This window comes from Podarcis tiliguerta (genome assembly GCF_965153285.1).
Source record: "Podarcis tiliguerta genome assembly, chromosome: 1".
Classification (NCBI taxonomy): Eukaryota; Metazoa; Chordata; class Lepidosauria; order Squamata; family Lacertidae; genus Podarcis; species Podarcis tiliguerta.
The window spans coordinates 12,369,255-12,393,472 of record NC_139534.1 but is presented as its reverse complement, the minus strand read 5'-3'; the positions used below and the strand labels follow the sequence as shown (position 1 = coordinate 12,393,472).

At 39.3% G+C, this 24,218-nt stretch overlaps 1 protein-coding gene across 2 annotated transcripts in view; it reads right to left on the bottom strand.

Annotated features, from left to right (window-relative positions):
• Positions 1-1,790: 1,790 nt before the first annotated feature.
• Positions 1,791-24,218, bottom strand: part of HYCC2 (hyccin PI4KA lipid kinase complex subunit 2) — a 48,590-nt gene continuing 26,162 nt past the window's right edge. The window contains exons 8-14 of one of the 2 annotated variants that reach the window (XM_083409460.1): positions 24,048-24,163; positions 22,188-22,283; positions 20,668-20,784; positions 19,843-19,930; positions 16,725-16,884; positions 15,314-15,481; positions 1,791-10,270 (exon numbers count right to left, since the gene is read on the bottom strand). In XM_083409460.1, the coding sequence (XP_083265586.1) occupies positions 9,672-10,270; positions 15,314-15,481; positions 16,725-16,884; positions 19,843-19,930; positions 20,668-20,784; positions 22,188-22,283; positions 24,048-24,163 (1,344 nt within the window). In that variant the 3' untranslated portion in view covers positions 1,791-9,671. The remainder of the gene's footprint in view (positions 10,271-15,313; positions 15,482-16,724; positions 16,885-19,842; positions 19,931-20,667; positions 20,785-22,187; positions 22,284-24,047; positions 24,164-24,218) is intronic. The other variant, XM_083409461.1, reaches the window with a different exon arrangement.

Genomic DNA, 24,218 nt, shown 5'->3' with positions numbered 1-24,218 from the left:
GCGATTTGTTATGTTCGGTTATGCGATCACCCCCTTAAGGCAGTAGACATCCTTACCTCACACCTCCAGGAAAAGTACCCAGACATTAGATATAGGCAATGACCGATTTACGTACATTCAATATGTGCATGACTGTGCACGCACACATCATGGCGACCCAGAAAAGGGGGCAACCGGCTTAGGCACGCTCTGCTGTCGCACAGAATGACCTAGAATGCAACCCCCACGCAAATCAAGGGTTGCCTGTACAGTGGTACCCTGGGTTACAAACGCTCCAGGTTACAGACGCTTCAGGTTACAGACTCCGCTAACCCAGAAATAGTACCTCTGGTTAGGAACTTTGCTTCAGGATGAGAACAGAAATCGTGCAGTGGCAGCAGGAGGCCCACTAGCTAATATGGTACCTCAGGTTAAGAACAGTTTCAGGTTAAGAACGGACCTCCAGAACGAATTAAGTTCTTAACCCGAGGTACCACTGTACTTGCTTTGCAATTGTGATCAGCTGTTGACTGAGCAACAGTAGATAAAGGTGGCAGGCTGGAAAATGTGGATGTGGATTAATAGTATAAGACATGGGATGGATCTACACACAAGAAAAAAACACTATAAATAAGTCAGAAATTATAACGTTATAACAAAATAAAAAAATGCTATGTAAACATTGCTTAGAATTATTATCATCATCATCATCATTATTATTATTAGCAGCAGCAGCTATCTGGTGCCATCTCTGGCAAAATTCCAGGGTTCTTGATAGCCCATACCTATGGGACTCCCCCACGGCAATGATGACTTTTAAGAAAATTTTAATGCTACTTCTCCTAGCTTTATAATTACGATTCCTGAGATTTATTTATTTTTAATTTACTGACTTCTTATTGTTTGATATATAAGCCACCTTACGAAGATTATGCCACAAGAAGGCAGGATATACATATATTTACTTGATGCTGTAGAGGACAAAATTCTGAGTGAAAGCCCTCTTGAGCAGGATAGAAATATGATTAGGCTGAAATTATAATTTGACATCTGAATTGCTCCTGTTAAAAATGTTGCTCTGATAAAAAGTGCCTTCTGGATTATGCATCAGTGTTTTTAAGCTCCCCGTCTTTCAGCTTGTCCGTTTTCATGAGGGTTGAATGCAAATAGTCAAAATCCTCTAATCCTAAATGAAGGAAGGTGAGATACTAATACACTTATTTTTGACAGAGTATCTGAATTTCTATAACTTGGTTAATTTTGTTTTTAAACCACAGAGTTCACATATATTTGAATTAGTTAAAGGAACTGGAATAAAGCACATTGTGAGATGAAAGTTTTACATACATTGTATGCCTGTTACAATCTTTCCCTCTGCACATTACAGGGAATTCTGCAGCAAGAGATAAAAATATACTTCTGTCACTGTGTCCCACCAGTTTTGAGGGGTAGGCTTAAGAGCAAAAAGTATTTCTGAATGGCCAATGAAAGACCTGGAGTTGCCATATGTCCGGAATTTCCCAGACATAACCAGAATATCACAGTCAAAAGCAGCGTCTAGGGAAATCCGATGTCAGTAGTGTCATTTTTGCCGGTTTCCCTTAAAATAGCTTTTAAAATGTCCGATTTATTTGTGCTTTAAAATGTCCGATTTATTTGTGCTTTTGCAAAAAACAACAACCTCAAGAGCTTTGGGCAATTTTTTTTAATTAAAAAAAATCTCAACAAAAGAAAAGCTCTCTTTGCAGTAGCTTCTCTTCATTCTAAGGTTATGTAAAGCAAAATTGGGGAAGAAATACAACAGTGCCACATTTTTCCAGAAACAGCACAATATTTATTTAAACATCTTTATATATTTATATATATATCTTTTCTGCATTGCAGATTTTGTTTCAATTTTATACACCTCTATTTACAATGATTTAAAATATTCTCTCTCTGGCAGGTATTTACAAGATCAACATTTCACATTTTAACAACAGTCAACAGCATTAACCAGATTCAGTAAGACAGTTAAGATAATGGCTTACATGCACCAATATAATGATCTTAAAACATGTCATCTGAGTTCTGTTAATACAAGCTATTCACAGGTTCCAGTTTAGGGTCCCCAACACCGTAAAGACTGCATTTATTACATACCCATTTTGATTAGCATTTCACCAGCACCAGATTCTGAACGTTTTGGGTGTTATACCAACATGCAGGTTCACGCTGGTGGAACATTAACATAATTCAAGTCTTTCTGCCAAATAGACTTTATTTACAGTAAGCAGGGTAATTGCTGCCTATGCTCCTTTTGCGAACGAGGTAAAACAGGTTACATAATGCCGAAAAAGTAAAAATCCTTCAAAAATCTTAGTTCAGAAGTAAACCTTTGTATGAGAGAAAATAAAGGGGGGGGGTGCTTTCGATAGCTAAACATTATACAACAGTTTTTTAAATGATTGCAATTCCTGCGGGATAATAAGATTCAAACGGTTAATGGTAAATTGGGTGCTCCTATTACAAACATTAAAAATTCAGCGACAATTCCTTTCGCAACTTGTTCAATAATAATAGAAGTCCCACCCCAATTGAGACTTCCGTGTAACTTATAGTCTGGAAACTGCTTTCCAAATAATAGCCAGAACAAAATTACTAATGCCCTTCCCACAAATTTCTACGCTAATGGTGAGACATTGTAAAAAGTATTTTTTTACAAGAGAACAGTTCTCTCCCTCCCTCCCTCTCACATACACATGTTCAAACACTCATGACTATTTTTCATGAACTCCCACCCCACCCCACCCCTGAATGATCCTTAAATCAGCAGGTTAAAAAAGATACACACTCACATTCATTATAAATAAAATTTCAAGTCAAAGATAAAGTTGGGTAAACTCAGCGAAACACAGCATTTTTTTACTTTCTCCAATTTCAAGTCCTGCTAAATTTTGTTTTATAAAGACTTGGAGTAATTGTTGAACTAGGAGGGCTGTTAACTATAGAAGTCCTTAGTGCCAGAAAAGGAAGAATATTGGTCCCATCTGAATTAAAGCACCAAAAAGTGTTCTACTGTCATTTTATCTGGTACCAACATATAATTCAATGTTTAATTACTTTAATTCTCCAACATCTAGCACTTGAGATAACTGTTTTGAAGTCATCTTTTAAAACAAATGACAAAAGCAGAAATATACCAACATTCTACTGTGCTCACTAAAATAGATCTACCTTGCAAATTAAGTTATGAAAATGAAACAGCTTATTAACACAACTGACTTTGTTAAGAAATATGCAAAATGATAAACTATTCCTAAGCACTTTGTCTAACATTATTTTTGGAAAAGGCCAGTAGGCAGTTCTGAGAACTCTGCTTTAAAAGTTAGTCTACTGAAGACTGGACACATTTTTAACACAAATTCTTCAGGAATTTACAAAAACACACACAAAAAGTTGTACCCCCAACCCTGCACCCATCCTATATATTATATTTTCTACTTCTAAATATGACTACATAACCTATTGTGATTTATGCAATTCCAAGCCTCAGTCCTGATAACCACAAGGAATTTCAGTAAATATATATTTAAAATGGCTATTATCTACATAGTTTGCTCCTGCGTTTTTAAAAATTGTGATTCTGGAGTTAGCTTGGAATTTACAAATGATGAAAATGGCTAAACATACATACACAAACACCATGCTCTCTGGAATTCTTCAAGTTTGATGAATACATTCTGCTCCACCAAACCTAGGCATTCTCCCCCCACCCCAAGCCCCAATTATTTTAGGGTAGAGCATTGATTACTCAATTTAATTGCTGCACATAAAGTTAAAATACTAAATAGAATTATAAACAGTGACTGCAATCCAACACCTGTAAAAATAATTCTGAGAGCCCAAGCAGAGTTTAGATTAGTTTGCTTCAAAACAGCACACAGTTGTAAAAGCTAAAGTTTCAAATGTGGCTTACTGAATGGCATCAGGTGGTGTCAGTTTTGAGTGTGGTATTTCTTAAGAGTTAGAAATTAAATACACAAGCACTTGAGTGATTCTAAATTATCTTTGGATCCCAAACAACAAAAAAGTAACAAGCTTCATATTAATAATCGCAGTAGGACAATCTAGACAATTTTCAAATCAGTAAGTGATCTAGTTCCATTGACTCAACAAGGTGCGAAGCCCTGATCTTTCCTTGACGTCCATTAAATAAAAGAATTCTTTACTTTCTCTAGATTTATCTGTCTTAATATTTATCTGTATAAAACTAGATAAGATTTGTTAAAACTGTTGGAATGAAGCAGATTAACTGGGAATTAACCCAAGAAGAGGTTTGCAAAAATAAATTGAGCCTATGGGCATTAGTTTATTTAATGTATTTAATACTAGATAACGCATCAACTCAACAGTATTTGGCATGGATTGAATTTTCCCAGCTTACACTTTGAGTACTAAAGACAGTTTATAATTGCAGCGTTTTCCATCTTCCTGTCTAAACCTGTAAGATGTGAAGAAACAAAACATCTGAAATTATAATTTTATCAAAATATTAATTTTTTTAGGTTTGACCATTCTTTCAGTATGTTTTACAGTCTGTCTAATATCCTGAACTGTTTACTGTTGCTGTGTGTGAGTTCAGAAGGGGAAATCATCTTAGCTTAAAACCATGGCCAGAGGGGTAGCATTCCCCACCCTAAAATGAGTACTTTCAACCCTAATTTAAATCAACCGTAAAAAACCTTTTAACTTACAGGTAAACACTGATAAAAATGAAAAGGCAAACCTTAACTTTTTTTGGAGGCAAGAAAATATTACGGTTATATTTACATATTGCATACAAACAGCTGAGGCAATCGATTGTCAACCCATGACAAACGTACCTATTTGCATACACTCAAACAATAAGGGGGTGACCAGTCCTTCAACCCTGCAATTCTACTGTTCACAAAATAGTGCAAATAAAATTGTTTGAAAACATTGTGATTTTCCTTACTTCGATGGCAAAATATATAAACCTGCCAAGCTTAAATCTAGGAAGCGAAACATGATAATTAGAGCATCTACTACATGTATCAGACACTAACTGAATTTGCAAAACCTACATTAATACATATCCACTGTGATACGAATTCATCACTTCCATATGGAACTTTAGTTTCACGCTGATAATCACTTTAAGAACTGAACCGAAGTCCTGCCCTTAAGTTGCACACTTCAGATGTACAATAATACACTTTCATTCTCAATATAGTGCTTAATGTTGTTTGATATTTAGCCACTGTTGCCTGCAGTATGAAACGATAGCTCCCTTACCCAATATCCAAACGTAACTAAAATGAGTCCGCTTGCAATTGTATGTTCACCTTTCCTCATGTATAAATCCTGGGCAAAATTAAAAGCAGGATATTATTTAATTGTGGAACTGTTCAGAAGTAACATTATTCCACCCTAGAGGTTTGCAAGTGAAAATTGTTGCATTGAACTGTGATCCTAACCTCTCCTGCTCACAGATTTTCCCTGCAAAATCTCACATGAACATCACATTTTCAACTAACACAAGTCCTGCTCATATTCCTCCACAAGGTACCTTCAGTTTAAACACAAGATGTGAAAGTGTAAAACCACACTCTAAAAAGCAGAAGCTGTGACAATAACAGTAATTACGGGGAAAGGGCTTTAAATGGAAATACTGTTTTTGTCACGAGTTATCAGGAAGTGACTTAAAATACGCTGAAAACAGCTCATAAGGCAAATGATAAATCAGAGTTCATTTGACAACTCTGGCCTTTCCACATCAATTCAATGCTGTATCATTTCAGTTCAATTCATTTCTTGAGAAAGCACAGTGGCTCAATGAAGACCTAGTATTTCTCTAGTTTCTTAAGATGATTAAAATATTGGGAGCTCCCTTGGGGTCACATGCTCTTGGCTCCTTCGCTGTGTCCTCCGTCCTTTTCAACATTTTGCTAGCATAGTGTCTGTGTCAAGTTGAATGCTCACCCCAAGTCAAACTTTAAGCCAGCAACTGAAAGCTAATGTTTGACTCTCTGTATACTTTTGGTATTGTATTAATATTTCTAAAATACATTATAGATACTCAAAACACTCCCAAGAACTAGTGTGCCACCAAATCCAGAAATAAACAAAAGTGGGTGGGATTTTAGCAGAAAGGATGAGGACGAGAGTGTGCAAAAGTCAAGGTGCTAAGAGGAAAGGAACACACTTGGGCTAACTCCCAGCATCAAACATGGATTTTTTAAAAAAATGGGTGGGGAGGGAAGAGATGTTATGTGTATATTGAGCCAGTACTTAAAATCCCTTAAGCACCAGACAGTGCAGGTTTTCAACAGAACTTTGGAACACCATAGCATGGAGCAGCAGATACACCAACAGACGCTCAAACAGCACCAACATGGACCCGTTAAAACGACTGCTTGATACCAGCAGGTGACACACAAACACACGCCGTTAAGAAAAGACGCTCAGCAGCATTTATCTGTTACAGAACATACTATAAAGATCCTTGGGGGACAAGGAAAGCATACCACTTGAACCCACAATATGGGGAAAGTGCATATTAAAACAGGGATAGAATCTGAATTGCGTCAAGAGAGAACAATAAAGGGAATTTAAGAAGAAGAGCAGCAAGCAAGCATTAGATTCATGCCAGAAGGCACTAAAAACAAAAGAACCAAGTACAATATGTTTCTACTGCACAACAGAAAAAAAAAGAACCAATTTGGGTTTCAGCAGCCTTATCTGAGACAAGCTCTATCCCACACACAAACATTATATATAATTTATTATTTTTTTGTAATTTTAATGTGCTGAAAATACACAACATCTTTTGGTTTTCATTTTAATAAGCAATAAAGACTTATTGTTAAACACATTCAAACTTGATAGCAGGACTACCACCCATTGGGATGCATAATACGCATTTCTGCACATGCCATTACAAATCAGAATAGGGTGGCACGTTCTTTCAAAACTCGTTTGAACATCTCACTTCCATGTCTTTCAGAAAGAAAAAGTACAAACAACCGATTTGGTCCTCAGCACACGTCAGCCAAGGGAAGGGGACAGGATGCTTTTTGGAACTCCAATTCCCATCAGCCTCAGCCAACATAACCAATGATCAGGGACGATGGGGAAAATAGTCAAAAGCAGCTAAAAAAGCTCAGGTCCCCCAGCCCTGCTTTACAATAATATAAATTCCCTCTCTTTTGACTAAGATTCCCTTTTTTGGCTTCATTTGTGTAGACTACATAGAGTGAGATCCTAAAAATGTACTCGAGATGTGCCTATGAGCTTGGTTTTTATTTTTAAATTTCCAGTTTAATTGCAACCAGAGCTATCCCCACCATGGCTATGATTCACAATTTTCTTTTAAAAGCTCCCTCCATTTCAAACATGGTTTGACAGGCGGGATGGTGAGTTGTTGTTTACCAAACCCAAAGCCTAAGGAACTAGTCATGCAGCTTTTGGGGACCTGGCTATAGTTTCTGCTATTTTAAAAAAAGGAAGTGTTTCTGTAGAACAATAATTGAGAGTGGATCCCACCAGTATGCTAGAAAATTAAGATCAGGCCCCTTCACCAGTCTATGGAACATAAGCACTTTCTGAAGTACTGTACTGACTTCAGAGCCAAAAGAAGTCTAGCCAACACCTTACACACTGCTTAGTTATTACTTTGGATATTTATTAGTTGCATTTAATCACAAGTGAACCTTCCTGAGTTTCAATTAGACGGGATTGGATTCAAACTAATTTAGTTGAACTCAGGTCTCATGGAAGTCAAGGTAATAAGTTTGTCATTAAAAGTCCCACTGCTTTGAATGGGAACTAAGTGTAAATAACTTTCTCTAGATCCATCCCTTAGTATGCAATGATTCAACATTAGTTTAGCTTCAGTAAGAACCCCTTACAGAGCTGCTATAACTCTTACAGCAATTGTACAAAACAACATTGCTATTAGGTAGGCTAGGTCCTTTTGAAAAAGTGGAATTTTAAAGTTATGAGTCAGGGAAGCAAGAGAGCAGCAGAACTGGAAGTTGTCAATTATATTTAAAAAATGGTTTTTATTATTATTTAGCAGAGTAATGGCACTTTGTAGTTCTAAATATCATAGTCTTTATTCTCTCTAAAAATAACCTATTGTTTCTACTCCTCCCAACCTTCCTCTCCAATGTAATGAACCCAAAATGCCGGAGTTGGGAGACAGAACTTAACAGCTTTTTCTTAGATTAATAACCTGCACATTTCCAGATCAATGTACAAGGGATAAAAGGGCAAAATTCCCCCTTTTGCTGTTGATGTATACACAAGACTGTCCAAAACATGATGAATACTTTTCTTTAGAATAAGAAATGCAATTTAAAGCAGTGATCTACAGCGTAAACGCCAAATATTGCCCACACACCAGTCACATGCATTCAAAATTAGTTTCAATTGTACGAGTTCCCAGATTATTAGAGGGAAGAGGATTCCACCTCTCCCCTTACATTAGCTAGATGAAATAGTCACAACTGCAATAGATTAATCAAAATATAGGCAGTGAGTTGTTACCCTTCTGGGAGATAGGACTGCCAAAAACGCCATTGTTTGGGCAAAGGTTTTAAGAGGATTCAGTCACCTATGTTTCCTGCAGCCATTGGCTCTGTTCCTGGCATATCTTTCTGGAGAACATTCTGTATTTACCGCAGATTTCCGAGTCTATTCTGTGACTAAATTTAGTCACACCACAGCAAGCAGCCTCTCTTCATCTGCAGTTTCTTGTTCATTTCAAAGAATATCAACTTACAAAAATAGCTTCTTTTAAAAGGAGCAGTGCTGAATAGCAATTTCTGGGTAAGCCCGTGTGCTCCTTTTCTACTTCTCACTTATTTTTGAACATAATTCATCTTTCAGGAAGTCCTGGCATATAGGCAAATCAACCCTGTGTCCTGGACGGGGAAGACATGTAACATGAAATATGGCTACAACGCCATTAAAAGTGCATTGTAACCTACACTGTCTACTTACAGCCCACTCTTTCGGAGGAGGCAACAACTTGAAAACGTGCATGTCTCAATTGCTGAACGTGAAGTGTTTGGGGAGGAAGAATAGAGGATGGTAGAGAGGGAGGACTGCTCTCGTTTCCATGACAAAGTGCATTCAGACAGCCACCAGGAGCAAGGGCAGCGTTTCCCTCCCTCGGAATTGATTGCACTAACTCAGAGGTCCAAAGTCCTATTAGAATCTCTGAGGCACTCCTGGTTCTAAGAGACAAAAAGTCACAGTCCAGTAGTCTTTGCAGAACTGTAGATTGAGAAAGCTAACCCGTTTCTATTTCTCAAAAAAAGCCAAAGCTTCATTTTCATAGGGATCACATTCACCATTTCCTCCGATCTTCTCAAAACTCACAGTGTTGAAATGGGACTGATCAGCCTACAATGGATTGCACATCACCCAAGGAGAAAGGAAGGCATGGAAAAGGCATAAAGTACATATTATACTTGCTTCACAACAACATTTAGGGAGGGCAAGGGCGGGGGGGATTGGAACATGAGGTTTTATTGCTGTTTCAGTACAAAATATAGTATGACATCTAAAATGAATTGAACAAGATCACAAAAGCCAGGATTTTCACACTATAGGATGATGGTTGCTGTTGTTGCTCAACAAGGAATTGGGTAAAAGGGGAAAGTAGAGGAAGGACAACGAAGTTAAACCTGGGATATGAGTTGCATATTGAAACTTGGGGATCGGGACTGCTTGGTCAGAGGAGCTCCTGGCGAGATGACATCTTTGCCATTTCCAGCTTGGCCTAAGCGGTCCTCCTGTAGACTAATGGTCGAAAACCGATTGGTGTTGCCAGCTGCTAAGTTAGTAACACCGTCACCGCCAATACCAACTCCTGAACCCCCTTGACTGCCATTCACATAGTCAAATGATTTAGTGGAAGAAGCACTAGCAGTCCGAATCAGGCTCACACTATTGGCTTTTGGCACCACCTGCCCAGCAGGCAGGCTCAGGTGTTTCTTTGTAGGAGTCATTTCAATTGCATCTGTACTGAGGTCAATAGACTGGTTCAGGTACTGCTTACGGGCAGATTCTCGAGGGCTCTCCGTGGATTTGGTAGGTGTAGAAATCTCCTTATCCTTGACTGAACGCCCACTCACTCCTTTCCTTAAGCTGCCCCTTTGAGATGTGGATGAAAGTTTGGCTCCAACTGGCTGGCTGCTCAGGGATGCCCCAGATGAAAATCCTTCATCAGCATCATTCAGATTCACAGATTCTTCTCTTCCATTGACACCCTCACCATCTAAAAACCCAAAAGAAATCAGATTGAGAAACAAAACCATCACGGTACAAATTTTACAACATTTCTACGACAGCACCTAGAACATTTCTTCACAAATTTGTGTTTTATTCTGTGACTTAACTCTCCTAAGAAACATGGTTAGGATTGAAAACACAATATTTTTTTTTTCTGCCAAAGCCCAGAAGATCCATACAAGGCTGAAGTCTTAAAACACACTTATTCAGAGGGATTATTTCTGAGTAAACTTTATTAGAATTGTTCTGGGTGGCTACAATTTCCGACAAATTATGTTCCATTGATAATACTCTGCATCCTACTTACATTTTCAATGGTTATGGCCAAACTAGACATGCAGTAGGCATAATTGCATTTAATATGTTTATTTTCCCTTCTAAACAGCAGTTGTGAGAGGCCAACTGAGATTCAGACCAAGGCACAAAGGAAGAGGGGAGTTTAATCCTTCCCTTCTCCATAGTCACGATGAAAATCACCAGAGGAAGCATCAGCTTTCTGTGGGAAGGAAGTTTCTTAGAAGGACAAAATAGACACAAGAAATACAATCACACATTTAACAGCACACCTAGTTAGGCCCTTAAAAGCTACTACCAATACAATAGAGCACTTTTACCCAAGTTATCAAAGTCCTTCATGTAATATTCCTGATCTTAGAATTGTTTCTTATATCAATGACACTGTAGTGCTACTTCCAACACATAAGCATCGAAAAATGGACTGTGAAGATGAAGGTACATAACCAGCTTAGACAGGTACCAACACTTTGAGATACCCAGTGCAATATCTGCTTCTCTCTCTCTCTCTCTCTCTCGGCTAGTTATAAATTCATTCATTAGATATGATAGAAGAAGTCACTGGCTCCATACGACAAGACTGAACTGAACAGATCCACACCTCCTAGACCATCGTGGGAGTCAGAACAAACCTATGCACTCAGTTCTGAAATTTTCAGCCATGTTCCTGGTACAATCAGTTCTTATGAGGTGGTCCAAGAGCTGCCTTGAACATTTTCAAGGTAACAGCTGTTCTAAGCAACTAGTAAACGTGGCTCCTGCCAGGACCCACAGCAACCCCACTGAAGATGAGGCAGCAAATGCCTCCAGGACTAGGAGGGCATACTGAAATACCATCTCTTCCAGAGACATTGTACGGGTAAAGAGATTACTGTTCTTATAGGACTTTTGTGTTGAAGGAATGTTTTGGTGCCATTAATATAAGAATGCATGCTATGTGTTTTGCTTTTGTGAATTTTAGTTAGGGGTTTTTTTAAAAATAAAATAAAATATAGCAAACAGGAAAATGGAAAAGATTTAGGAAACAAAAGCAAAATGACACGGATTAGATGCTGACTGGCCAGTTTATCCCCTGTATTCATTCTTCCTGAAAGCAATATTATAGTTCCAGATGTGCGTGACTTAAGGTAGAATCTCACTATATTGTAGTTTCTATGAAAGTGCCATTGTAAATACTTTTATGGGGCCACTGCTAAACACAGGGCTCGTACCTTTTCAAAGCAACTTGACTCGCTACATGATTTGCCTGTTGTGCCAGCACTAACTGCTGGAAACATGAAACACTGGCATGAAACCTCTGTTTGAGGCAATCCACATGGTGAGCAGTTTTCAACTGTCAGTGCTATAAGTGTGGAATTAGTGCCACATGGAAGCATCTCCAGCCTCATCTCCATCTAGATGGGTAATAAGAAGAACTGCCACCTTTGGGAGCATTCCTGCAGCATCCATACTGCAGTAGCCTTCTGTAGCTGTTGTTGTAGCTTCCAACCCACTAACTGGAAATCACTGCCCTAACTCAATTTTCATAATTATGCAACACTCCTCAGTTTTATCAAGTGGTTCCTAATATATCCTGTCTTTCATCTCTTCTCCTCGGTAAGATTACCATATTGGCAGATTTTTAAATCTAGTATTAAATTCAACTGTCAAGGAACACACAACATTTTACACACTGAAGGGGTATTTTCTGTTCTTTTCTAAGCAGAATTTATTCAACTTGTCTTTATAAATATTAACTTAACATTGCCCTGTGAAATGCAACAAAATTAGAAAGCAGTCTGTCACACATTTCCATACAATGCTTCCCATACATCAAATCGGACATTTAAAGAAAACGAGTCACTCTGCACATGGTATTATTTACACATACAAATACAAAAGCCATTTAATACATACCTAGAACAGAACACCCTGAAAACAAAAGCACCCCTTTATCAGACGCAACATTTATATTCTTTGAGATCATCATGCAAAGCCAGATGACAGTGCATTTGGTTGAACAGCAGCAGCTGCCACCGACACCACCTCTCTCGAGCCTTTCTTATTCTAATGGATATTGTGAAAGTTGCATGGAGAAGCTCCAGAACTACATGGCCAAAGTTCTCCATGAGTGCAACTGAAGTCTCGTGATAATTTTGCAATGTGCTCAAAATTAAAAGGTTTGAACCTGCAAGATGGCAGACCTGCAACAATAATTGAGGAATTAAGACAGTGAAGTATCCATTCCGCTCGGAGAAAAGAGTCAAGAGAGGCTCGGTGGCAGCTTTTGGGAGGCTACCACCATGCAGAGGCCCAAGCAGCTCAGCAGTGCTCAAGAGTGAAAAACAGACAAGACAACATGCAGGGCAGTACCTTTCAAGTCAGAACCCAGACACTCCAGTGAGGTTTCTGAGCAATTTGCTTAACTAAGTTACTATTCAATATCCAGCCTCCTAACTTCCTTTCTGGCCTCAATCAAAACAAGGAAGTCAAGGGAAATGCACAGCTTTCTTCTCCAACAGAAAATGAAAAACAAAAGTTATTTAACAAAGCCTAGATAGGCAGCAAAATGTTTGTCACAACAATAAAACAAAAAAATCAGAAGCATGTAGTGGGGGCCAGTTTTTGTCATACTGAAATATTTTTATTTTTGACTCTCCACAATATCACCTCCTGGCTTTTTTGTCCAATGGCCACAAACCACTAACCAAAACCTGCTGTCAATATCACACCTTTCCATACAGACATTACTATTCCACTTCTTGTTAACTTGCAGTACAGTGGTACCTTGGGTTTTCAAACGTAATCTGTTCCAGAAGATCGTTTGAGTTCTGAAACATTTAAAAACCGGAAACTCAATAGCCGATATCTAGGCCTCAGGATCTTGTAGTCAGCAGAAGCTGCATGGCATATTCAACTTCCAAAGCATGTTTGAAAACCGAAGCATTTGCTTCCAGGTTTTACGGCATTCGAAAACTGAAATATTCGTCAATGGAGACGTTTGAAAACCAAGGTACCACTGTATATGAAAACTGACATAGCTTTAGTTCACAGAAACCCAAGTCTTCCACCTACCATTCTTCGTAATTTAAAATGTGGAATATTAGAAATTAGCATAGCCAAGAAACAGTATTTACTATTTGTATTTTTTGCAAGACCAACATCACCAATAAAAACCACAAAAATGAAAACTCACATTACAAACAGGATTTATTTATTTTTTACCCAAGCCCAAACCTGCATCACACTTTTCACCCCAGAACATCACTGCAAAAACAGCTTTGCTCAGCCTGAAGAAAAGTCAACCTCAAGTTTTCTCTGCTTGGAGCCATGCTCCCATATTCTTCCCTCCATTTGCCATTAACCGTGTTAGGGTATGCAAATAAAAAGTCTCCAAATAAAAAGTCACGTGGTACAACACTGAAGGTCTTTAAAAATAAGACGTTTTTTTAAAAATGTGAGCGCCACATACTTAGCAACCATTTTTCAAAAGAAGATACTCAGCATGTGAGGATTTCTCAGCATCCTTCTGGCCATGCACATGCAATGTTTTAGTTAGTACAACGGGGGAAAAAACAGACCAGTTGGGACAAATGGAGAAAGGTTGAGGCTCTTATTTACTGAGCATGCTCAAACTCATTCTGCACCATGAGCTAATTCTAAAATTGCTTAACACTTCTATAATTTTCTACTGATGCCTAAGGCTTGCCTCTCCTTTACATTTGATGCAACAAAACATTAACTCTAGAAGCATTTTGAATGTTAACCTTCCTTACGGCAACTGCAACACATGTGCAGTACATAGCCTGCAAATACAATGTCACAAAAGGAATGACTTGAGTCATCAGCCATGCCAAAAAGGCTGCACCAGATATAGAAAGGGGTCTTCACAGAAACAGGTTCACTGGACCTGAGGAATAGCAAAATATATTCATATAACTGTACAGCAAATTAAGCATCCCTCCATCAGGACCAAAGGGACTGCAGACTGATCATATCAACTACATAAAAAGAGAACCTCTTCCTTCAAGAGGACAAGATAATATTTTGTCTAAATAAAAAGGCACTAATGGCCTGAAGGATTCCACTGTATTAGGCTATGTTTTTCACAAAGATTAGGCTGCACCTACCAGGACAACCTGGTATGAGACACAATCCCATAACTAGAATTTAATTCAGTTTTAGGACACAGATGGTCACTCACACAGTTCTCATGACCAGAAGATTAAAACAATCAAGCAAATTGGAAACACAGCAAGTGAAGTGTTATGCAAAAGATGCTTGACGAGGAAAAAAAACTTTAGAAATTTGTTTAATTAAATATTTTCTTAACTGAAATCGGGCGTAAAATAAAAATTGCATACCCTAAATGGATTCCAGATTTACAAAATGATTTTGGCCTGTTTAATTGGTGCATTCACTTATTCTGATTATTCTGATTAGTATTATTGAGTTAACATGCTCAGTAACAGGGTGTTTCCAAGCAATCCCAAAGTTATCGTGTGTGGCGCTTTGCCTTATTTTAGCCATGCCAAGCTAAGTGTCACAAAGAGGTTTGAGTTGCATAGTACTAGAAAAGTTAGTTCCAAACCTGGTGCTAAGCATAAAAGGGATATGTGTGTTAGAAGCGGAAGAGAATACACCTTGGGATAGTGGAAACACACTCCAGAATGAAAAGGATTTCTGCTTGGGGATAAGGAGCAAGGATCCTCCTCCAGCAACTGCCTTACTGACTTCTGCCTTATCTCTGTCCTACCCTCTGTTGTGGCTGTTGCCAGGTTGGGCTCCGGTGAGCCATGCTCAGGGGTCCTGAGCACCAGCACGTCCCCCTCTTGCTTGCGTTTGATCCCTAGGTCTGTGGAGCCGTGTAGGATCGGAGATCCGGGAATGCTCAAGTCAGCATCGCTTGAGAAGTCAAAGCCATCTGGGATTCAACATATAATATTTTAGTGCTTTTCTACTCTTTCCCTAAACATTCCACCCCAGGCAGGGAAACGAAGGTTTTGCATAGACATGGAACACAACAATAATGCTATCTGCACTTTACTAGGCAGAGAGCAGCTGGACACCATATAAGTAGACGTGCTGTAGACAAAGAGACCAGCATACAACATATCAATGATAAGGACACACATGACCATACTGGTTTTAGGGTCAGGAAACCAGAATAGAAAGAAACACCAGAGTATCAGCAGAAGGAAGCGTAATGGAGAGAAGAATTCCATTTTTAAAGTTTGCCTATTATGCTTTTCTACTCTAATATATGTAGCAATAAAAGCATTAAAAGTAATGTAATTCAAAAATAAACACAATTCTAAAATAAACATAATGCCCTGCCTGCATGAAAAGTAATTATAATAGATATTTTTTAAATTTCAACTTCATGTTTGTTTTAGAACCAGTCTTAATTAGAAAGCTGCTCATCATTAAAAATAATGAGCAAAGTCCAAAATTGGCTCAACACACAAACTGACATTCACCAATAAGGTGTTTGTTTGTTTTTTCCAAATTTAGGGCCTGAAAATATAGTTCTGGGGACAGTACATATTATGTAAACTTGGTGAAAGTTCTATCTAAGCTTCTTAGTATTTCTTAAATGCCAGTCATTTCTTAAATTTTGTCAATGAAAACCATATTAGTTTTATAGTTATGAATCCTCTCAGTCCAAGCTGTATTATTATTTTGACATTGCTTCCCTTTTTTCAAAGTTGTTTACATTCCAAAACTGCACTCCTGGATTTTGAAACATTCAAAATTCCTAATTTTCAGAGATACTATGTGGCTGCATACTACAAACAGCAAATGAGCATATTTTCAAGCCACAGGAGTATGTTTTAAGACAGTTTTAGATATATGATCCAACTAACAAAATATGGAAAAGGATGTCAGAACTTCATTATGTTCTAGCCCCGCAAAAACAAACTGTACCATAGGATACCACTTAAATTACTTACAACCCTTCTAGGTTCCCCAGAACATAAAGTAAGGATACTGACCTCCTTACAGCATATCATGATTACATGTCTACACATGCAGTGGACAGAAATTGATCACAACTATGTATACTGCAGAAACCAATGTTAACATTCACGCTCAGAGACCAGTTTGTAGCAATGGAGGTGAATAATGCTATGCTACATTAATAGCTTAACACCGTAAAGAATTACCTTCTCTTCTCCAGCGATGTCGGCGGATTGAAGCTGTTGTAATGGCAGTCCGAGAAATCCTCGGCACAGTTGGAGTAACCTCCACCTTCAACACCTTCTGTCCTCCTTGCGATGCATCAGGAGCATCAAAGGGCAACGAATTCTTCATAGCATTTGCAACCTACAGCAACAGTAAAACGCTGTACAAATTTGCTCTTAACAAGTGGATTAACACCCAAAAAAACCCCCGAGAACAAATTGGAAAAGGAGCCAAAGGCATTATATAAATTTAACTTGCAATCCCAGGACACTCAAATCTATTTCTTAAATAAGAGAAAACCACAGAAGGAAGACCGTTCTAAAAGAAAAGAAAATTCCGTAATAAAGTAGTTTAGGAGAAACCTGACAAGTGTTTGAAATGAGGATGGCATTACTACAATTATTATTAGTAGTAGTATTATTAAATGAGACAAATCACAAGTTACTTTTCTGTTGGGCTCATTGTTTAGTCAGAAACAAAAGCTGAATTCAAATACAAATCTACCTACAAGTTTTATAGCATAGCTGGTCTCAGAAACAGGCCAGCAGCAGGTTAAATTTTTCAGTTAAATTTTCAATCTAGCAGTGCATTTAGTCATCCCCTAAATGAAATCATGGTTCCAATAATTCACCAGGTAAGAGGCATTATGGTGTTCAGAAGCATGCAATTAAATGTTCCAGCCAATAACATTTCATCAAATGAGCTATGTAATCAAATCTATTCAAAAGATGAAAATTGCATTTCTTTTCTGCCTATAAATGAACCCACAGTACTCCGCTGCAAAATGGCTAGTACTTAAATGCTATAAAACATACACACACATTTATTTGAGTTAGTTTTTAGACTGCTGCATGAGTATCAGACTTCAATATTACTACATTTACCTTTTAGGAAGTACATCCTGAACTGGCTCTCTGCCTCTAATCTTTACAGAAATCAGCAACAAACAGCCCTGGCTCAAATCTGTTGCCCCATGGCCCAATTCTCTGTGAATGTCATTTGTCTGAAGGCAGCCCTGTATAGGGGATTTTTTAATGTTGGGTGTCTTACTGTGTTTTAATTTGTCAGAAGCTGCCCAGAGTGGCTGGGGCAACCCAGTCAGATGGGTAGTATATAAAGAAATGGTTGTTGCTGTTGTTATGTTCTTTTTCTACATTCACAGACAATGGTGCAGGTCTCTTGTTTCGTTATCAATTTTATTTTTATTTATGTCTAGTTGAGGCCAAGTACTTCTGCAGTTTTTATTGTTCAATATTCATATGTCATCTGCCAAAGGGTATACACAGAGAGACCATTCCTTAGTCCAATCAATTAATATACAGAGTCACATATATAAAAACCAGGAGGGGGGAAATAGAACTTTATAGCATGATTGGGAACTGAAGCAGAAATTACATCAAAAGGAGAAAACAAGACAAGGTGGAATCACGAAAGATATAAACTGTTTCTTACCATTCCAATATCTAATCTTTTGGAGTTCTATTTTTTCAGCTACTGCCAACACAAGTTAATATACCGTTAACCGACTAGAACAGCCTTCTCCAGCTTTTGCAGGTGCTTTGGACTATAACTCCCATGATTCCTATTCTGCATGGCCAGTGCTCAAGAATGTTGGGAATTATAGTCTAACAGGACATGGCGGGGACTAGGTTGGGGAGTTCAAGGAGTCATCAAATTAACTACAGATCCACAGTTGCTTTAGTCTTGTTTTCCTTAAATAGCAGCCCCTTATGCTGCACGGCAAACTCATTTTGAAAACATGAATGCTAGGAGAAGTGGAAAAATACTATCTGTACTATGGCTGTACAAGAAACCCACTGGCACAAATCTCTTGGGTTGGAATGAACAGATTTCGGGAAAGCTGAATTAAAAAATGGCAAATACAAACACAATGTGTGTGCAAGAACATTCATTCTAGGTCTCCCTCATATGAACCTCGTGATATGAGATCATGGTTCTGCCCATCACAAACGTGTGATGTGACAATGAGACATAATACAGGCTGGTTAACCTCTGCCTGGCCAGGGGCCTTGATCTGTCACCAGAAGATTTTTATTTTTTTATGGCCCCCAAGACTCTACCAGCAGGAAAAAAGGAAACAGAAATGTGAAGGAAAACAACGTTGGGGTGAACGAAGATATTTAAACATCTAGCTCAGAATCTGAGTGGAGATGGTTATCAGACTGATCACTTGATGAGCAGGGAGGGGATGCTAACCTCCAGATCAGCTGAGAAGGGGAGACTATGCACCTGTGTGCATAATGCATGTACATTTGCGCATGGCATGCTGCCACCAGAGGGTTGGCCACTCCTTAGGCCAAAATAGGTTGCTATTAGGTTGGCTATGCCCACTATGGCATAGCCAAAGTGCACATTTGCATGATTCACAAAGGAGTTCTTTGGTCAAGCATGCTGGGAGAACACCAGTCACTGATCCACCTCCACTCTTCCCCCGGTCAATTAGCATTTTGCTGAATGCCGCCGTACATGAAGCCGAGCAACTCTTTGGTTCTCAGCCCTGCTTGGGAAGGCTTAATACCTACAGCTCCATGGCACAGTCAGAACCCCAAAGCACCACTGTTTCTCATGAAACCACTACAAGTAAGGCAAGGTAAAGGATCCCTGGACGGTTAAGTCCAGTCAAAGGTGACTGTGGGGTATGGTGCTCATTTCGCTTTTCAGGCCAAGGGAGCCGGTATTTGTCCACAGACAGCTTTCCAGGTCATGTGGCCAGCATGACTAAACCGCTTCTGGCACAACAGGACACCATGACGAATGCTAGAGTGCACAGACACGCCATTTACCTTCCTGCCGCAGTGGTACCTATTTATCTACTTGCACTGGTATGCTTTCGAACTGCTAGGTTGGCAGAAGCTGGGACAAAGCAACGGGAGTGCACCCTGTCACACAGATTCAAACCACTGACCTTCCGATTGGCAAGCCCCAGAGGCTCAGTGGTTTAGACTACAGCACCACCCGTGTCCCTACCACACAGACCACTAGAAAAAAAGATTAAGCTATGTTTGAAAGGGTTTGAGCATGTCACACATATGTACACATATTAATGATATCAATGGATTGCAGTTACTTTTTCCTTACCAACAGTGGCTGAGAAAAAAGTTCAAGCTGGGCTCTGTAAATTATGTCATCTAGTGCTTCTTGGCCAACTTCCCACTGTCCATTATAACTACATATGGGTAAAAAGGAAACAAGATGATTCATTATTTTTTCTGAATGTGAGCTTTTCCGCCTATCACTTCCCTTCCAAATACAGCCCTCTTTTTGTGTTGCTGTAATTAATTTATTCCAGCAACTAGCTTATTAAAAACGATACATATTATTGACAAATTCATTCTACCTGCACGTCCCCCGATCAGGAGAGTGTCATTAGCACTTGTAACAAAGTGGAAGTTTCCTATAGTTAAAAATACCTTTAAAACAAATGTGGAAAATAATCCCATTTATATCGCTTCATAAAGAGCAATGGAGACTTGTGTATTAAGTACAGTAATGGAGGGTATTTAGGCAAACACATCTCCTTTCAATAGTTTTTACATATACAATTAAGCAAAGTGGTTAAAAAAAACTTTTTTAAAGTTATACTGCCACAACGCATCTAAAGCAAGCCAGAAGTGCTAAAACTCAGGGTCTAAAGCTGATAGCAATCCTATGCACACTTACCTGAAAGTAAATCCCATTGAATACTATGGGTCTGTCTTCTGAGTAGACATGCATATGATTGCTCTGCTAGGCTGATAAGGTATTTACAAGATGCTAACTAACTAAAATGGCCAGTCTTAGGAAAAAAATAGGTAATAAAGGAGTACTCAGTGCCTCAGCAGCTAGATGACAGGAAAAAGGTAAATATATTCTGATCCAGCTAAAAATAGACAGCTCTTCCTTGTCCAGACCTTGAATACTTACACAGCATAATAGACACCAGTGAGCAGCTGCACCATGAAGTCAGGATCCAGTACCACTCGGCCACAATCTTCCTTCCAGCATTTCTCATGTTGCCGTGGAAACCCACTCACACAGAGTCTGGCAAAACATTAAGAGCATTTATGAAATCCTGATCTAACGAACATTTTGAGTAAACAAGTTTTCATACTGTCAATTACATATTGTGCATAATCAATTCTAGTTCTAGCTCTCCCCCCCAAAAAGCTACTTGACTAAAATGGAAGGGTGATGGGTGGAATCCATAATTTCCCCCCTATTGCTGGGGAAGATTTTTTTTTATGGGGAAAAAATCAAGAAAATGTAATACATAATGACACTTGGGAAGCTGGAGATCAGAAAAACCAATACCTCTCTAATCATAACACAAGGTCAACCTAGTTTCTGTTCCTGGGAAACACCTGAATGAGGAACAAGGAAATTGCTAATCCCTTCTAATCGACATTCTTACTTTATTGCTCTAAGTCAAGGGTGCCTATGACATGCCAGATGTTTTCAGGCCCAGCACTGGACATTTGTCATCCAGTCAAATCCAAGACCTTGTATCAATCAAAATGATCAATTTTAACAGAAATGGAACCTAAAGGGATCTGATGGGAGACCATGGAATCCAAATCCATGCTCTTCTCTGAGGATCCTTTATGCAGCATGGGTGCCTCTTTCTCACTAAAAGGGTCCTAAGAGGGATAAAATGGGTGCCAATGACATCATTTCTCTAAGACATCATTTCTTAAAGTAGCAACTTGTTTCGTATATGCTATACCCTTAGAGGACAAATGCACCCTTCTTCAGACATACCGTATTTTTTGCTCTATAAGACTCACTTTTTCCCTTCTAAAAAGTAAGAGGAAATATGTGTGCGTCTTATGGAGCGAATGCAGGCTGCACAGCTATCGCAGAAGCCAGAACAGCAAGAGGGATTGCTGCTTTCACTGCGCAGCGATTCCTCTTGCTGTTCTGGCTTCTGTGATTCAGAATATTTTTTTTCTTGTTTTCCTCCTCCAAAAACTAGGTGCGTCTTGTGGTCTGGTGCGTCTTATAGAGCGAAAAACACGGTATCTAACAGTCATGGATTGGTTGGATGCAGTGTAATGATAGTGGGAGGAACCAGCTGGGGAACCCCCAAGGGAAGAAGGCTCAGAGCCTGGGAACTACTGCAGGGAAACCGGGATGCTCCAAAATCTACTTTTGAATACCTAGTAAAAACAGGGTTCTCAAAGTATGTTTAGAAAAAAATGTGATCTCATCCCATTTCCAGGTCTCCCATAAAAAAAGAATACGCCACATTAAGTTATCACACACAAAATAGCGTCACAAATTGCTAATCCTGTAAGAAACAGATCTAGGACTTTAAATTTTAAGTCAAATGTAATGGTAATAACATGTGAGACTTTAACCTTTTTTCTCTTTGCATAACTGTTTTTTAAACCAACAAAACTGGGAGAAAACATTTTTCTCAACGATGTCAAGTGTATGATTCTCACCTGGAACCCATCCTGCAAAGTGACTGATAGGAAGAGGCAGGCATATAGACGATCGCAGAGTTGTAACACAGCATAAGAAAACTCAGCACTTCAAACCTAAACACAGAAAAGATGAACATGAGACTGAAAACGGCAGTCTCACCTCTTAAAAAATAGACCCATTAACAGAACTCTCTAACAGGAGAATATTAGCTGAGAGTATACCTCTTTGACTTCATTCTTTTGGGGTTTGGCATAGAGGTGTTGCAAGGCTTAAAAAACTCAATAGCATAATCGGTTCTCATCCTGCAAAAATGTTAAGCTAAGAGAGGCAAGCAGATTCTTCAGTTCCTTTACACAGAGCACCCAAAGTAGAACTAGAAGCCACAGATGTGCTAGAAAGTTTGCATTCAGGTAATGAATCACTAATGGAAAGAATGCTATTCAAGAATAAGGATGCCTCACAAGTGGCCACAAATCAAATACAGTGGTGCCTCGCAAGACGAAAAGAATCCGTTCCGCGGGTCTTTTCGTCTTGCGGTTTTTTCGTCTTGCGAAGCAAGCCCATTGACGGAGTAGCGCTATTAGCGCTATTGGCGATTTAAGGGCTAAAAACGGCTTTTTAAGGGATGGGGGATTAGCGGCTTTGCTGCTAAAATGCTTTTAGCAGCTTAGCGATTCAAAATAAGGGGTTTTGGAGCAAAAAAAAAAAATTCAAATTTTTTCGTCATTTTTCGTCTTGCGAAGCAAGCCCATAGGGAAATTCGTCCTGCGAAGCGCCTCTGCAAACGGAAAACCCTTTCGTCTTGCGGGTTTTCCGTCTTGCGAGGCATTCGTCTTGCGGGGCACCACTGTACAGCGGTACCTCGGGTTACAAACGCTCCAGGTTACAAACTCCGTTAACCCGGAAGTAGTTGCTCCGGGTTGCAAACTTTGCCCCAGGATGAGAACAGAAATCGTGCACTGATGGCGCAGCAGCAGCGGGAGGTCCCATTAGTGAAAGCGCGCCTCAGGTTAAGAACGGTTTCTGTTAAGAGCAGACTTCCGGAACGAATTAAGTTCATAACCCAAGGTACCACTGTATATTAAAGTTTAACAATTACACAAACTTCTACAAAGGCATGGGGCACAGTCTAATATCAATTAAATAAAAGCATTCAGAAGAAATTGTATATTATAAGAAACCCATTAGAACAGGCAGGGAGAAATGGCAACCCATCTAATTTGGCCCACATGGATTTTTTCCGACAAACCACACCCACCAGCTGCCAACACATCTATAAAGGCATCAAATGAACAACTGGGAAATTGAAGTGCACTTCTGATAGCTTCTGATTGGTGCTGACAGCAAGTCCCAATGGGATAAGCAAAACTAGGGAGTCCCTCACCACAACTGACAGCACACTTTCAAGGGCTTGCTACAAGCCCGCTTTGTCCATTTCAATCGATTTCAATTCCAACTGCACTGGCAAATAATAGACAAAGCAGGGCTCACAGTGAGCCCCTCTGAAGGCAAGCTGTCAGTCCTAATCAACTGATAGGCGTTTAAAGCACACCTTCAAAGGGACTTGCTTTCGGTACCAATCAGCGCTGGCAGCAAGCCCTTTTGAATTTGTCACCTGATGCCATGATGACTTCAGGGGATTGACAGGTGGGTGCACCACCACGTTGAAGTGGGTAGGTGACATTAGGATCCAGCCTGCCAGTCAGAAAAGGTTCCCTCGCCCCTGCAATAGAACATGCCCATTGTCCAGAGATATAGAACAGTTTCTACTCTGCTTAACTATCTCAGACTGCAAAACCTGGAAGCAAACTTCTCTTCATATCTTAGAAAGATGCTGACAGACTGGTAGTGAACCCTTTGGTGAATCAACTGCTTACCTGTTCTGCGCAGTGAATGTTTCTCTTTGAGGGTGAAGGTCACTATAAACCACTTTGATGAGGTCATGCTGACATAGGGCTCCCTCAGTCAAAGCCATGGATCCAATAGTAGATGGCTGCGGAGAAATAAAACACTAAACCTCAAGGCACCACAGGTGTTCAGGAAGGAGA